Source organism: Raphanus sativus, chromosome 5 (assembly GCF_000801105.2).
Source record: "Raphanus sativus cultivar WK10039 chromosome 5, ASM80110v3, whole genome shotgun sequence".
NCBI lineage: Eukaryota > Viridiplantae > Streptophyta > Magnoliopsida > Brassicales > Brassicaceae > Raphanus > Raphanus sativus.
In genome coordinates, this window is record NC_079515.1 from 20,638,908 (window position 1) to 20,653,558 (window position 14,651).

The following is a 14,651-nucleotide window of genomic DNA, read 5'->3' on the forward strand; positions in this document are numbered from 1 at the left end:
GTTTAATTACTAAATTTGATTTTTAAAATTTATGATAATGTAAAGTAGATTTTTTATATATTATTTTAAATATATAGTGCTATATTTTGTATTTTCAATATTTATAATACAAAACTTACATTGGGGTATTATTTATATGAAAATATGTGAAACATAATATATTTATATATTATATAAACATATATATCTACGATTTTCGCAAAGGCCATGCGCACCCGCACGAGTTTTATTTTTAAAATGTATTCTGTATTGTTTAGTTTTATGTAGTATCGAGTTTGTATAATTCAATTTTCTGTTTAAAGAACAATACCAAAACTGTCTTTCGTATGTAAAAATAATATTTTACAAGCGCGAGTTATGTCTTTTTATTGTAACACAAAATTTGATATAAAACTTATGTTTTTGTACATTACGAAGTCTAATTTTTTAAAATAACTATTACATAATTTGAAATTGAATTTTATCACTGAGGTCTAATATATTTTGTCTGTAATGGTTCAAAACATTTTCGATATATATTATATTTCAGTTTGGTTTGTTTTTAGTATTATTGTATAAGTATAATACTATACAATATTACTATATTCTATACAATATATAAAGCTATGTGTTATTTGTTTTAGAAAGTAGATTAGGTCCAAGGTAGTTAAAAAATAGTCAAATCTTCATGTATGTGTCTATGATTTATCTACCTAATGTTATTCGTACTAATAAAATCAATATGGCCAATGAAGTATACTGATCAATTTAAAATGAATTGTATAGGGTAATTCTAAGAAGATTAATATTTTTAGTATTTTTAGTATCTATCTTATTTAAATCGACATATAATAAATGTGAAACTATATATGGAATATGGACAAAAAAAGGAATTATATTTAAGGAGATACATCAATACAAAGTTAGACTATGGTACGTATTATGTATAAGGAATGAGACATTAAATTTAAATATATGAGGTCTATTTTTAAAATCTACATAGAAGAAGTTGTAATGTTTCTGATTTAATAAGATAGATATAACATCACTGCGATTAATATTCAAAAGTTTACAATATTACAAAATTGTAATAAAGCCTTTGTAGCCTCTAATGCATTTTAACAACCGGCCCATTATGAAATATAGAAGCCCATAGTAACATACGGATAAAGTTGGGTCGAGAGGGTAGAGACGCAACGCAAGCGCAACATCAGACGCATATCCCATTCCACGACCAATCCCATTAAAAACCGCGCCACGTCATTATTTTCAATAGATCAATCTCACAAAATGACTAAAAGACCCCTCGCCTTGCTTCGTTTTATCTACACAGTTGATGAGTCACACTTGTCTTCTTCCACTCGGAAAACTCGAAATCGAGATTAATGTCGATGACGGCATGGGCACTTCGTCGGAACGTTCGCCGGAAAAGTTACTCGATCTTTATTAGATACATCTCCAGCTCCGCATCTGGCGGAAGAGCTACGGTTAAGCCTCCTAACGAGCGGTGTATAGAGAAGGTTCTGGTGGCGAACAGAGGTGAGATCGCTTGCCGGATCATGAGAACGGCGAAGCGTCTTGGGATCCAGACCGTCGCGGTTTACAGCGACGCCGATAGAGACTCTCTCCATGTGAAATCTGCCGACGAAGCAGTACGAATTGGCCCTCCTCCGGCTCGGCTCAGTTACCTCAGGGGCGCAGCTATCATGGAGGCAGCTGCTCGGACCGGCGCACAGGTGTGAGTTTTTTATTTAGTCAGTGTAATAAAAGAGATGAACTTTATTGAAACTTGAACTTGATTGGTTACTATGTTTAGTTGCTGTTTTGTTGAAAGTTAACGTTCTTTTATGAGTTTATTATGTAGCTGCTGATGTCTTGTTTGAAATTTATGACTAGGCAATACACCCTGGCTATGGGTTCCTGTCGGAAAGTTCCGAGTTTGCGCAACTCTGTGAAGATTCGGGACTAACATTCATTGGACCTCCGCCATCTGCAATCAGAGACATGGGTGATAAAAGGTTATCTTCCTACTTGTTTTTGCACAAGCTGTCTTTTTATGAACTTTTCTGACCTGGATCTGTATTTTTATTCAGTGCATCCAAGAGAATAATGGGGGCTGCTGGAGTTCCTCTCGTGCCTGGATATCATGGCCATGAGCAAGATATCGATCATATGAAGTCAGAAGCTGGAAAGATTGGGTACCCTTTAATAATCAAACCAACACATGGCGGTGGGGGAAAGGTATGTTATCATTTTCCAATAGATAGCTTGTTGTAATATTCCCAAAGTTATTCACCTTCAATACTATCTCCGGAAACATGGTTTTAGAAAAGAAAATTTCAGTAGCAGAAATACAGATCGTTGACCAATGATCAATAAGTTGGATACCCTTTAATATTTTATTGGTTCTGAAGCAAAGTAAGTTTTTTTCTTTAGGGAATGAGGATAGTGCAAAGTGAGAAGGAATTTGCCGACTCGTTTTTGGGGGCTCAACGTGAGGCTGCTGCTTCTTTTGGCGTTAATACCATTCTTCTTGAGAAATACATCACTCGACCAAGGCATATAGAAGTCCAGGTAATGGTTAAGAAATTTCATATTCTGTTTCTCGTATGAAAATATGGTTATGGTGCCATTAAGCCCAATTATTATGTATAGAAGGAAGAAACATATGTTATTATTATTATGTAGTGATATGTTCTGTTTATTCATAGAGAAATATTCACCTATTATCATATTTAATTAGTTTTCCTTCTGTCTCCACTGCTTTCAGGTATTTGGTGACAAACATGGAAATGTTATTCACCTTTACGAAAGAGATTGCAGTGTGCAAAGAAGACACCAAAAGATTATTGAAGAAGCTCCTGCGGTAATAATTACTGTGTTGTATTCTTTCTGTTTTTTTCGGTTCATGTCTTCTCTAGCATAAATGGATGTGGTTCTGATTGAAACCCTGCTGCTGCAGCCTAATATATCTGAAAAGTTCCGGGCTAGCTTAGGTCAAGCTGCTGTCTCTGCGGCAAAGGTATCACTTTAAATCCTGCTTTTTATCGTTTACGGCTGCAGTGATTTTTGGTGAAAAATTGTTGGTGAAATTGTTTCATTACCATCTTCTATATATTGCATTTACTTATAGTAGACTGTATGTCCCTCGCGTCTCTATATTCTATCTTTTAAGTTGTGCATTACTAATAATTGATTTTGAGTCATTTAATCGAAGTTTACCATCGTTAGTATGAGTTCCATTGATGTATAGTCTTCTGACACCTCTTGTTGCTAGCTATCTTTCACTTCAACTTCCACAAGAAGCACTTATATTCTGTTACCTTGTAATATTTAAAGGCAGTTGGATATTACAATGCTGGGACAGTGGAGTTCATAGTTGACACTGAGTCTGATCAATTTTATTTTATGGAGATGAACACCCGTCTCCAGGTGATTCTTTCATTTATGTGTTTAACCAAAGCTGCCTCAGTAAACATTTGATTATCCGAAGGGACACTGACAATCCTTCTTAGGTTGAGCATCCTGTAACTGAGATGATCGTTGGTCAAGATCTTGTGGAATGGCAGATTCGAGTTGCCAATGGGGAACCTCTCCCCATAAGCCAAGCCCAGGTGCCACTGTTAGGTATCGCTCTCGCCATAAATTAAAAATAGATAAAAGAAAACTGAACTTTCTTGGTGTGAGAAATTACCTATTAATTCAATATTGTGATCTGCATATGTATCTCTTGGCAGGTCATGCCTTTGAGGCCAGGATATATGCTGAAAATGTTCCAAAGGGCTTTCTTCCTGCAACTGGAGTCCTCAATCATTACCGCCCTGTTGCAGTCTCATCATCAGGTGCTGTTGGTTACATATAAGACCTGTTTTTTATCTTGTTGAGAATCTCTTTCATGTTTGACTTTTTTTCTCTAGCAGTTCGGGTTGAAACCGGAGTTGAGCAAGGGGACACTGTGAGCATGCACTATGATCCTATGATTGCAAAGCTTGTTGTCTCTGGAGGCAACCGCGGCGAAGCTTTAGTGAAACTGAAGGACTGCTTGTCTAACTTTCAGGTATATCCCCAAGACCCCCAATTAACTACATTTTGCAGCTCTCTGCGGCGGCAGTTATACCTCACACATACCTTCTTAGTTACCGCAACAGTTCAGTAGTTACATGATATCTTTTGTTGACAGGTAGCAGGTGTACCTACAAACATAAATTTCCTTCAAAAACTCGCTAGTCATAAGGAGTTTGCAGTGGGCAACGTAGAAACTCATTTTATTGAGCACCATAAAACTGATCTATTTGCTGATGAGAGCAATCCAGTTGCAGCAGATATGGCATGCAAGGCAGCTAAGCATAGTGCAGCTTTAGTAGCTGCTTGTGTATCTGCAATCGAGCATTCTGATTGGAACGAAAGTAATCACGGTCAGTTCACATGAGTCTAGTCTCTTCTTTACGAGTTACATGATTCTCAAGCATGCCTTGATTTTATTCTGTGTAAACTCATCCAGGAAAGCTTCCATCAATATGGTATGCCCATCCTCCTTTTAGGGTCCATCACGAAGCCAAGCAAACGATTGAGCTTGAGTGGGATAATGAGTGCGAGGGAGCTGGCTCGAAGCTTGTATCACTCGGTGTAGTATATCAACCAGATGGAAGCTATCTCATACAGGAAGGCAATGACTCACCAAGTTTAGAAGTCAGAGTAACTCGAGCAGGAAACTGCGAGTTTAGAGTTGAAGCGGCTGGGTTGAGCATGAATGTTACTATAGCCGCGTACTTGAAGGTAAAAACCATTAGCATCCTAATGTTCCTACGTGTCTCTCTTGAAACTGCTGCTTATGATGTGTGTTTTTTTGGTAACAGGATGGTTATAAACATATCCATATATGGTACGGTTCAGAACACCATCAGTTCAAACAGAAGGTTGGAATTGAATTCTCTGAAGATGAAGGAGGTGTCCAACACAGAACCAGCTCAGAGACATCATCACACCCTCCAGGAACCGTTTTGGCCCCCATGGCTGGTTTGGTAGTCAAAGTTCTTGTTGAAAACGAAGCCAAAGTAGATCAAGGTCAACCTGTATTAGTCATGGAGGCAATGAAGATGGAGGTTAGCATACAAATCTCTTCTCAACGCATATACTATTTCATATAACAACAGACTGTAAACTAATTATTACTTTAATTTCTTTTTGTAGCACGTTGTGAAAGCACCGTCTTCTGGAAGTATACAGGACCTCAAAGTTAAAGCAGGCCAACAGGTTTCAGACGGTAGTGCTCTATTCAGGATCAAAGGTTAGTGTAATTTTAGTATTAAACCTTTTTCTTCTTTATAAATTCATATAATCCTTTCAGACTTTTCAATTAACTCCACCCATTTCACAATCTTTGCAGGGTAAATACACACGATTACGCTTATATTGATCCAACCCATCCGCTAGTTTACACGAAGCTTGAACTAATCAGCAATTTGGTTTTGTATATAAACTGTAATCCTACAAATAAATAAAACTAATTTCAAGCTTTATCAATGTTTTATACTGCAATGGGGATGACAAAAAATAATAATCAAGATAGACCGAGCCATTTCTTGAATGTTAAACCAGATTCCCTCTTTTGAGCCGAGTCTCGCTCCCTCATTTCCACAACTTGATTGAGTTAAGCTGGATCTCTGGCTTGAAGCAATATAGATACAGAAACTATCGAAAAAGCTTCTGTTATATAGACAGACCATACGTCGAAATTGTACTAGTACGAAGCTTAGATATGATAATACACTGTGGCTTCTTGCACTAGACCAAACATTTTCACCTTCCAAAACATGTAGTAAAGAAGCTTGAGATTGAGTACATGTAATGTAACTTCAGTGGTGTCGACGTGGACTTCACAAAACAAAACACTGGAACGTCACTTGTGAACTGAAACAGCTTGAAGCTTCGTTTTTATTCGTCAGACCCCTACCTCTAAGTTTGGAACTCTCAGTTAGTAAGTAGATTCTCTCAGACATTTTATCGAACAGAGACGTGCACTATATAGGCCTATACGCGTGGCCCATTAGTTGTATCTTATCACCGCGTGGCCCGCCCAACAAACAAATTACTCTTTTTAATAAAAAAATATATAAAAAAATCTTATTACAAAAACAATTTCTAAAATCTGACCCTCCGTTTTGTTTTTTTCACGAACTGCTTAAGCCCTAAATCTACTGTTCTTCGGTCCTTCCGACCGTCCGTCTGTCTGTGTAACAATGGAAGAATCGCACATCGAAGAAGGAGAAAGACAGAACAAACTACTCGATGTTGCTCCTGCATTGATATCCGTTCATCCATCTCAGAAATCTGTCGCTGTCACTGTCGGGTCGGATCTTCGTGTATTCAATCTCATGTAAGCTCTCATTGCTTCATGTTTCTCTTCTTCGTTTCACAGCTTGCAGAGATTGAATTTGAATATCACTGATATAAAAATCTACAGACGTTGAATTTGAATCACTGATAATTGTTAATTGATCGAATGTTTTATCCACAGAGACAATTCTCCAGTTACATTGGTGGATGAAGCTAACGAATCTTTCCACAAAGATTCCATCAGAGCTATTCGCTATAGTGAAAGCGGAAAGCTTTTTGTGTCTACAGGAGATGACAAGCTCGTTAAGATCTGGTCCGCTGAGTCTTGGCGCTGTCTCAACACCATGTAAGTTAGTAAAACTATCTTTTTTTTCAGTACTGATTCCATGAATGTTGCTTAATCTTTGTGTAAATAACAATGTCAGATGCTCTGAGAAAAGAGTTACCGCGGTTGCTGTAAGCCACGATGATTCGTATGTATGCTATGCGGACAAGTTTGGTGTTGTTTGGGTGGTCGAGCTTGATGGGATCAATGAGGGTCAAATTTTGCCTAGTAAGAAGGGTGTGCCGCTGTTTTCGCATTATTGTAGTATTATTACTAGTTTGGTAAGGAAGATCAAGTTTCCTTCTCTTTACTTTATTTGTGTATCTTAGTCTGATCTGTTATTGTTCTTAGGAGTTTTCCCCTGATGGTCGATATATTCTAAGTGCTGATCGAGACTTTAAGATAAGGGTAAGCTAGTCTAATCCACTAAATGTACAATCTCATGCCTTTTTTGTTTGGATTGATCTGATGTCGTCTACGTTTGCCATCACCAGGTCACTGTTTTTCCTGAGGAGCCTCTACAAGGGGCTCATGAAATACAGAGCTTTTGTCTTGGACATACAGAGTAAGTTCGAGTTTAAGGCAACATAATCATCTCATCCATAAGAATGATCACTTAACAGCTGATTTAACGTTTTTGTTTTAAAACCCTGGTTAGGTTCGTCACCTGCATTGCTTTTGTCTCCAATCCAGAGCTTGCTCAAAGCTACCTAATGTCTGGAAGTGGAGATTCAACTGTAACTGATCTTAAATCTCTATTCTTGTATTTTTAGACCAGTGACTGATGCTTTACATTCCTTGCTACTGATGCTGAATGTTGTTTAGGTTCGACTGTGGGATATAACATCTGGGTCTCTTCTCGACACATGTGAAGTTAGTACAGTGGTAAATGTTTCAGTCCTTACATTCTTCTGTCAATTTGTCACATGGAACTTTTGGTTATGTCATTTCAGTTGGACACTCGTTATAGAAGTAATTTATTTGTTGTTCTTTTATTGCCGTTTGCTTATTGAAGGCTGGACATTTAGAGACTAATGAAAGTGAACCGACGCAAGTCACAGTTACCGATATATGCGCTATCCCAGATTCTTCTCTTGCAGCAGTTGCTATTCAAAGGCAAGTCTAATTTCTTTTGCCGGCATATGTTTCTTTGAGATATCAAATGTTTGATTATTTTTTACTAATGCTAAATGCAGTTTCCAAGGAATATTATTGCTAAGCTGTGATTTGTCAGCCCATACTCTCTCCATCACAAAGGTATGATACTCATTATCAAATCAAATCAGCATAACTATAATTTAACCGGCCGGGTAATTTATCAATTAGGTGATTAAAATCCCTGGAGAAAGTTTCATCCCCACAAGTATCTCTTTAAGCACATCTACACTATGGATGGTATCTGGAGCCTCAAACGGTTCGAGCCAGCCTGGTTACTCAAGGGTTCGTGTCATCTCGTGCATTGAGTCTGAAAAATCTTCAATCCTTGAAGATGAGCAGATACCTGGAGGGACAAAACTGTTGGAGAAATTGCAAGGCAAAGTTTCAGTAGAAGAGAGTGTGATGATTGCTGCAGCAGAAGCTGTGAGAGCAGCAATGTCCAGCCTTTTGATGAAGAAGCAGTACTCTGAAGAGAAGAGAGAATTCAGGAAAAGAAGCAGAAATGACAAGAAAACCACCAACTGATTTCAATTTGCTGAACTTGTTTTAGGATTATCATTGTGTTTCCGTGACTTTCATCAGTGTACTGTTACAATATGATAACGTTGTAGTTTGCAGCAGTGGCAATTCAGAGGCTAATGTGAACCCTTTGTTTGTTTTCAATACTATATGATTACAACAATAGTCGAGCTTTCATAATAATCTTAGAAAAGGCTCAAGACATTACAAACACTGCAAAGATGCAAAACATTAGTTGTCCTTCTGAGAAGGCATAAGGCATAGTCTCTCTTCCGAGACTTGTCCACGATCACCACCAAAGTACCTCTCTTCAGCGAGCAACGACTGTAAATCACTTCCGTTGGCTAAGCTATTGAACTCAACAGCTTTAGAAGGCATAGTTGGATAACGTCTCTGGCAGAACGTCATCAATCTTTTAACCGACTGAAGATACTTGCGAGTGGTCTCGTCGTTCATGATGTGAGCAACACTGTTGGTGTGAATCTTCTCTCGCGCAGAACGCTCGTGGATACCAACCATAGTCACACCGATGGGCCATGGTGCGTTTCCTATGGCTAGTTTGATGTAGTGATCCATCGCAGCGAGGTAATCTCGCTTTATGCAGTGCTTAACCATCACCATTAAAGCTTGACGAATATCAGATGGCAAACCCTGCAATTTGCTAACATATAAGTCCAAGAGAGCTCATAAAACTTCAATGTAAAGAGTATATTAACGTTAATAAGACAGAAAGGGAGAAACTTGCTTTGCACCAAAAGTAAGTTACTAAATGGGAGATAACACAGACCCCAGTACCAAGCTCAAGGTGAATATAAAACTACTAAAGAAACGGAATGCTACTTGCTATTCTACGTCTTAAGTGTTTATGTAGAGCAACATAACTACTGTTCTTGTCACCATATCTGAAACCAAAAGTAGTCAAGCTAATGAAACCTAGTCGCTGTGCATCTGTGTTCATACCCAAACTAAGTTTAACCAACATAGTTGTGTAGCCAATTAGATTAAAACATAGATAAGCTACATAACAAGTTGCTACATTATATAAGTTGACACAACAAGTCTACGAGTTATCTTATCAGCAAGCAAAAGGATTGTGATTTATACCTTCTTCCTGCATAAGTTGAAGAGAGGAGTAAGATACCTAGCACACTGCTTAAAAGTGGCAACATTCTTCTTCCCTTTAGCAGTTCTCCTCTCAGTGTTCTCCACAGCATCAAGCTCCTGTTTCCACTCAATCAACAGCTTCTTGTAAAACACAAGAATCTTATCCTCATCACAAAGAACCTCGAAATTAGATTTCAAACGCTTCAAATCCTTATCAGCATCATCAACATCACTAGACTCACCACCACCACCACTAAGCTCATCATCATCATCATCATCATCCCTCCTCTCACCTTCCTCTCTCCCTCTCTCATCTCTACTCTTCTTCCTCTTCCTATCTCCCATGATCCCACTCTTCTGCCTCTTCTTCATCTCAGAGATGTCACGCAAATCGACCTCGAACAGTCCTTCCTTCAACACGTACTTGAGCCGATCGAGACGAGCCTGATCGTCTTCCCCGAAGAGAGTCGTCGGCTGCTTGAGGACGTCTGGTCTAAGACCAATTGGACATTGGGCAAACCGAAACTCTTAAAATTCTAGTTTTCTAATTTGGGGGAAATTGAAAAATCAGAGATCATCGACTCGGAGTCTCCGATTCTCTCCTCTTTTCGTCTCTGAGATCGTATTCTTCTTCCTTCTCCTCCGTAGGGTCATGGGTTGATCTCTGCCTCTATTCCTATAGGTAAGGTCTGATAACTCTCAGTTCATAAACGACATGACCCATTGATTCATTGATAACGATTCATCTCTAATCCTGGATTTCTCTTAGTTACGAAAGTAGAAAGGTGAAGCTCTCTTACGCTCTGTCTCTCTCTCCCTCCCGGCGATCTCCCTCTCTCTCAATTAAAAATCAACCGGCTTAGTGTATTAGTTTTGGGTATTTCAATTTGGCAACAAAAATGATTATTACAGATTTTATAAAATGTAAATAAGTACAAATGAATAATTACAGATTTTCTAAAAAATTTATATGTAAAAATAAATAAATTACAGATTTTATAAAAATCATTGTGAATTGTATAAATATGAAACATTTAAATTAAATAAAATACAAACAAAATCTATTGGTTGCCCATGGACTTCACCATTTGGCCATGGTTCTTATTGGTCTTAGGTATTTTTTGGACCATTGTCCATATTGGACCATCTAATATGGCCCATATGTCAAATGGTCCATTTGGTCAGGCCCATTTGACAGTGTTACATGCATGATGCATCAATATATAAACAAAAGATTTAGTTCTGCTCTCAGTTTTTTCAATGAATTCACTAGGCCTATGAGGTTTCTATCTGAACTATAAAATGGAAGCAAAAACATGTAAAAATATATGGAATGAGCCGTTATCTCTCGAATATTAACATTGGTGACTTCTCTTTAACGATCCGTTGTCTCTCTAGTATCCACAATTAATGTGTTTGATGATACAAGACTTATACTATGGAGGTAAAGATGTTATATGAAGGTTGTTCTATTTGATCAAAAAAAAAAAGGTTGTTCTATGTATGAGACATTTTTTGAAGACTACAATTCTTTTTTTTGTTTGTTGTCCATTTAAACTATATCAAGTGTTGATCAGACGAAACGATTCGAAAACTACAATTCAAAATGTTTATGGTTCTTCAGTAAAGATGCAAATTCTTTGTTATATGGCGAAGTTATAGAATTTTGAAAATTGACAATTCCATATACAATTTCTTTTGGAAGAATCATTGAATTCTTCTTATTGAAGACTATTTATAGATCTTAATTAGAATATGACCAGTTTCATACATTAAAGATAACTGAAAAAAAGTTTTGAGTTTCATCAAAAAGATGATGACCAAATGTATATGTAGCATTATGAGAAACATAACTTTTTTTTAATCTTGTATCAAGATAGATGGTTCAAACAAGAGTATTTTCAACTTTTAATCTTCGTGTTGTAGTGTTTATATTATTTACCATTTTGAATAATAAAGAAGTGTGTTAGATAAAACATAAATCAGAAATAATTTTCTCGATTCAATAAAAATGTGTGTACTGAAAATGCTCTTGGCATGAACCACCATGACATACAAATAAGAATTTGGCTTTTTTCATAAAATGATAAGAATTTGGCTTTCTTTCCTTTTCTTCTCAATAGTAAATGAAAGAATATACGCAGTATTCTTATTATATTCTTTAGTTGTAACTACTCTAAGAATTTGGCTTTTTCATCAATGATGTAGTTATTTACTAGTTTCATTGTTATTTGTTAATATTTGCTTTGAGTATACTAGTTTCATTGTTATTTCTATGCTAGACAGTTAATGGTGATAGATTGATGGACAAGAAGGAATATCTCACCTCAGCATCAAGTCAATATCGTAAATTGCTTTATTTTACGGTTATTAGGTGTCTAAGCTGTGAATAGAGAAGTCCATATCCATGTGCCCAAAAAGTTGGGAAACTGAAAAAAAGAAAATCAAACAGATAACAAAAATATGTTTATAAATGTCGGATAAGTTTGTTATAATTAAAATATATTTTTTCACTAGCTTTTTATTTTCAGACATGGATCATGTCTATAAATTAAATCATATTTTATGATAATAGGGTTAGACCGATAATATTTATCGATTTGAAAGTGATAAAAAGACCCAACTTAAAGAGTTATTCACAACTTGTCGCTTTATCCAGAAGTTTTAAATCCACTACTATTAGGTTTTTGACGTCAATTCCTCATGCCAACTGCATGTATCTGACTCGTTATTTTCTGTGACCCGCTTCTATATAAACTAGTAGTAGGTAATCTTCGTTGTGATATCAGACTAGACTCTAGGGTTTTTTGATCCAATTGTTTCATCTTTATTCCTAACGATCCAGGAACCCACCAGTTACAGATCCATCCTATTAAAGTCGTTTGTGAATCCATCATCCACGACTTACCTTAAATGCAGCGTTTGCTCTTGGAAGGCGGTGGAACTTCGAGTATAAAAAGGTTAGGATCCATACTCTCTAAATCATCCTATCAATCTATTGAAACAACGAAATTCACTTAAGAAATAGCTACCTCTCTGATGAGGTCTCCAGAACCGTAGCTAGACAAGACCTTCAACAAGTTGCACAAAACGTTCACAAAGGAGCCAGCAGAGACATAGGTTCAGTCAAAAGGGAATATCTCAACAACCATGATGATTTAAACCGTGAAACCAATTGCTATAGATTCTCAACTCAACCCAAAAAAGCGGAGAATTGTTTTCACACCAAAAGGATTGATGTTTTAGAAGATATGCAATTTCCAAGTCAGGCAACCTCCACTGCATCCGAATTGGCATTTCTTGAGGAACAAGGTATCTATCAGCCCAACAGGAGGAATATTTGTGTAAACCAAGCTGGGCCTTAAAGGAGTACCTCTTAGAAGTCCAGAACAAGAAGATTCAAGGCCAGAGTCCAACACAAGTTGAAGATGCATCTTATTAACTGAGATATGCCAAATTGGTTCTATATAAGGAAAGTTGGAGCTCTAATTGGTTTGCACATTACCAAACCAAGATTTGGCGACCAGATCTGATTTATTACAAGCCAATACAGCCAAGAGACATTAGAAGGCCAATAGATATTCACGTTATCACTTGGAGATCAATATGGACTGAGAGCATCATTATCCTAGAGACTGATTAAGTGTCTCTTAAATTTTTTTAATAGTATTTAAGGAGTAAAGTTGGATAAGAGACTTAATTAAGAACCTTGACACTTTTTTTGTCTCCATTGCAAGTTTCTTATTTATAGTAAATACATGAAACAGAAGATCATTCATCAAAGGTATGTAATATGTATGTATCAAGCGTCTGTAATGTAACGCCACCACAACTGAGACTAATTCCCACCGTAAGAATGAGAGACTTGTGGATGTGTGGGATCACACCACCTCCGGCAATGGTTCCTTTGATGAGCGTGTGAAGCTCCTCATCTCCTCTGATCGCCAACTGTAAATTTTTTGGAGTTATCCTCTTCACTTTCAGGTGCTTACTTGCATTTCCAGCTAACTCAAGAACTTCTGAAACAAGAAAAGAAACAGCATCTAAGTGAGACATTAAACCAATTAAATACAGAGAGCCTTCAACATTATAAGACCAGGGCACTTCCATGAATTCAACAATATTAAGCAACATCCGTTTCCAGGAAAAATATCAAATGAAAAGCTTTAGAGTTTAGAAATAGTGTTCTTTGACAGCACACACCAAGCGGTTTCATTATAATTGTATAACCTTCAGATCTAATCACAAACGAAACTTACAGAAAGTAAACTTGAAAGCATACTGCAATATATATACACACAACCAGCAACCACAAAAGCCACAACATGAAACTATCAATAAGATTTGCAGAAGATCTCTTTACTAACTAAGTTAAAGCATCAGAAACACATCTAATGTTTTCCATCTCCTTCTGATTGCTGCAAGGTCTCTTCTTTCTTTATCACCACCACCATAATAACATCCCGAGAAGGCAAGCATATAGGATCAGTGAACTTGAGAGCATGGTAATTTACTCTACATCTTAGCTAAAGAAGAGATTTGAGATTGAAAAAGGAGGAACCTTTGAAGATGAGTTTCTGACCACGAGGAAGAACGTTGGTGATTGGTTGAAGAAGAGATTTGAGGTCTTTGGTTGTATCGTCAGGTGATACCGAAAGTGATATTAATCTTCCTCCCAATTTGATTGTGAGCTTAACGGTGGCTTCCGTCATTGTTGGAACTTCGACCTCTATTGCAATTTTACTTCCTCTTGTTCTTTGCTTCAGATTCAATTGCTGCATCCGTAAAAGAACTCAGCCTTTCGTGAACGCCAAACATCACGATCTGATCTCTCTGCAAAAAACACACAGACATCCATTGATGGAGAGATCCACAAAGTAGAAAGCTTTGAACTTTTGATGATGAAGAGCATTCCGTTGAGAGAGAGAAAGAGATGATAGCCATTTGGTCAACACGTGTCTCAAAAGACCGTCTCTTCTAGGGCCGAATTAACAGACGTTCCTTCCCATTAATCATAACTAGGGGCATAGCCCCCACGCAAGCGCGGGGCTAGATGCTTTGTTAATGCTTATGTAAACCTGAACCAAAAAGAACAATCCATAATTCAAAAAGTTGGGGCAAGCAAAATGTAGACGACATCATATTTTGAAGAACAATGATGATTGTTTCATGCGTTTAAATAAAAAATGTAAAGAATTTTATTTCCAACCATAAATCTAATGGCTTCCCA

General features: G+C 37.1%; 4 protein-coding genes across 5 annotated transcripts; 2 read left to right on the forward strand and 2 right to left on the reverse strand.

Annotated features, from left to right (window-relative positions):
- Window positions 1-1,319: 1,319 nt before the first annotated feature.
- On the forward strand, window positions 1,320-5,509 carry LOC108805106 (methylcrotonoyl-CoA carboxylase subunit alpha, mitochondrial). Of its 2 annotated transcripts, XM_018577071.2 has the most exons (15): window positions 1,321-1,715; window positions 1,876-1,997; window positions 2,073-2,220; window positions 2,416-2,553; window positions 2,750-2,845; window positions 2,942-3,001; window positions 3,319-3,411; window positions 3,495-3,606; window positions 3,717-3,821; window positions 3,900-4,036; window positions 4,160-4,394; window positions 4,481-4,755; window positions 4,836-5,081; window positions 5,170-5,266; window positions 5,366-5,509. In XM_018577071.2, the coding sequence occupies exons 1-15, from the start codon at window positions 1,365-1,367 to the stop codon at window positions 5,368-5,370; spliced, it is 2,220 nt and encodes a 739-aa protein (XP_018432573.2). In that variant the 5' UTR covers window positions 1,321-1,364; the 3' UTR covers window positions 5,371-5,509. The 2 variants fall into 2 exon arrangements, with proteins under 2 accessions (XP_018432574.2, XP_018432573.2); XM_018577072.2 differs by lacking the exon at window positions 5,366-5,509 and having other exon boundaries at window positions 1,320-1,715; window positions 5,170-5,271.
- Window positions 5,510-6,125: 616 nt separating this feature from the next.
- Window positions 6,126-8,480, forward strand: LOC108863258 (uncharacterized). The gene is made up of 10 exons (XM_018637629.2): window positions 6,126-6,355; window positions 6,497-6,661; window positions 6,741-6,921; window positions 6,992-7,048; window positions 7,135-7,205; window positions 7,299-7,377; window positions 7,466-7,525; window positions 7,656-7,756; window positions 7,837-7,897; window positions 7,967-8,480. The coding sequence occupies exons 1-10, from the start codon at window positions 6,219-6,221 to the stop codon at window positions 8,321-8,323; spliced, it is 1,269 nt and encodes a 422-aa protein (XP_018493131.2). The 5' UTR covers window positions 6,126-6,218; the 3' UTR covers window positions 8,324-8,480.
- On the reverse strand, window positions 8,435-10,195 carry LOC108863257 (uncharacterized). The gene is made up of 2 exons (XM_018637626.2): window positions 9,422-10,195; window positions 8,435-8,968 (listed from the first exon to the last, which is right to left on the reverse strand). The coding sequence occupies exons 1-2, from the start codon at window positions 9,791-9,793 to the stop codon at window positions 8,549-8,551; spliced, it is 792 nt and encodes a 263-aa protein (XP_018493128.2). The 5' UTR covers window positions 9,794-10,195; the 3' UTR covers window positions 8,435-8,548.
- Window positions 10,196-13,063: 2,868 nt separating this feature from the next.
- LOC108860913 (probable histone H2A.7) lies at window positions 13,064-14,412 on the reverse strand. The gene is made up of 2 exons (XM_018634757.2): window positions 13,983-14,412; window positions 13,064-13,440 (listed from the first exon to the last, which is right to left on the reverse strand). Exons 1-2 carry the CDS (start codon window positions 14,200-14,202, stop codon window positions 13,193-13,195), a joined length of 468 nt encoding a protein of 155 aa, XP_018490259.1. The 5' UTR covers window positions 14,203-14,412; the 3' UTR covers window positions 13,064-13,192.
- Between the last annotated feature and the right edge of the window lie 239 nt (window positions 14,413-14,651).

Bases quoted from the DNA above. Each gene is read 5' to 3' on its own strand.
- LOC108805106 (XM_018577072.2), top strand. From the start codon at position 1,365: ATGTCGATGACGGCATGGGCACTTCGTCGGAACGTTCGCCGGAAAAGT. The intron at 2,221-2,415 runs GTATGTTATCAT...TTTTTTCTTTAG, and splicing joins CACATGGCGGTGGGGGAAAG to GGAATGAGGATAGTGCAAAG. The intron at 4,756-4,835 runs GTAAAAACCATT...TTTTGGTAACAG, and splicing joins CTATAGCCGCGTACTTGAAG to GATGGTTATAAACATATCCA.
- LOC108863258 (XM_018637629.2), top strand. From the start codon at position 6,219: ATGGAAGAATCGCACATCGAAGAAGGAGAAAGACAGAACAAACTACTC. The intron at 7,049-7,134 runs GTAAGCTAGTCT...TGCCATCACCAG, and splicing joins ATCGAGACTTTAAGATAAGG to GTCACTGTTTTTCCTGAGGA. The intron at 7,378-7,465 runs GTAACTGATCTT...AATGTTGTTTAG, and splicing joins CTGGAAGTGGAGATTCAACT to GTTCGACTGTGGGATATAAC.
- LOC108863257 (XM_018637626.2), bottom strand. From the start codon at position 9,793: ATGAAGAAGAGGCAGAAGAGTGGGATCATGGGAGATAGGAAGAGGAAG. The intron at 8,969-9,421 runs GTATAAATCACA...AGCAAATTGCAG, and splicing joins TCAACTTATGCAGGAAGAAG to GGTTTGCCATCTGATATTCG.
- LOC108860913 (XM_018634757.2), bottom strand. From the start codon at position 14,202: ATGCAGCAATTGAATCTGAAGCAAAGAACAAGAGGAAGTAAAATTGCA. The intron at 13,441-13,982 runs GTTCCTCCTTTT...TTCTTGTTTCAG, and splicing joins TCAGAAACTCATCTTCAAAG to AAGTTCTTGAGTTAGCTGGA.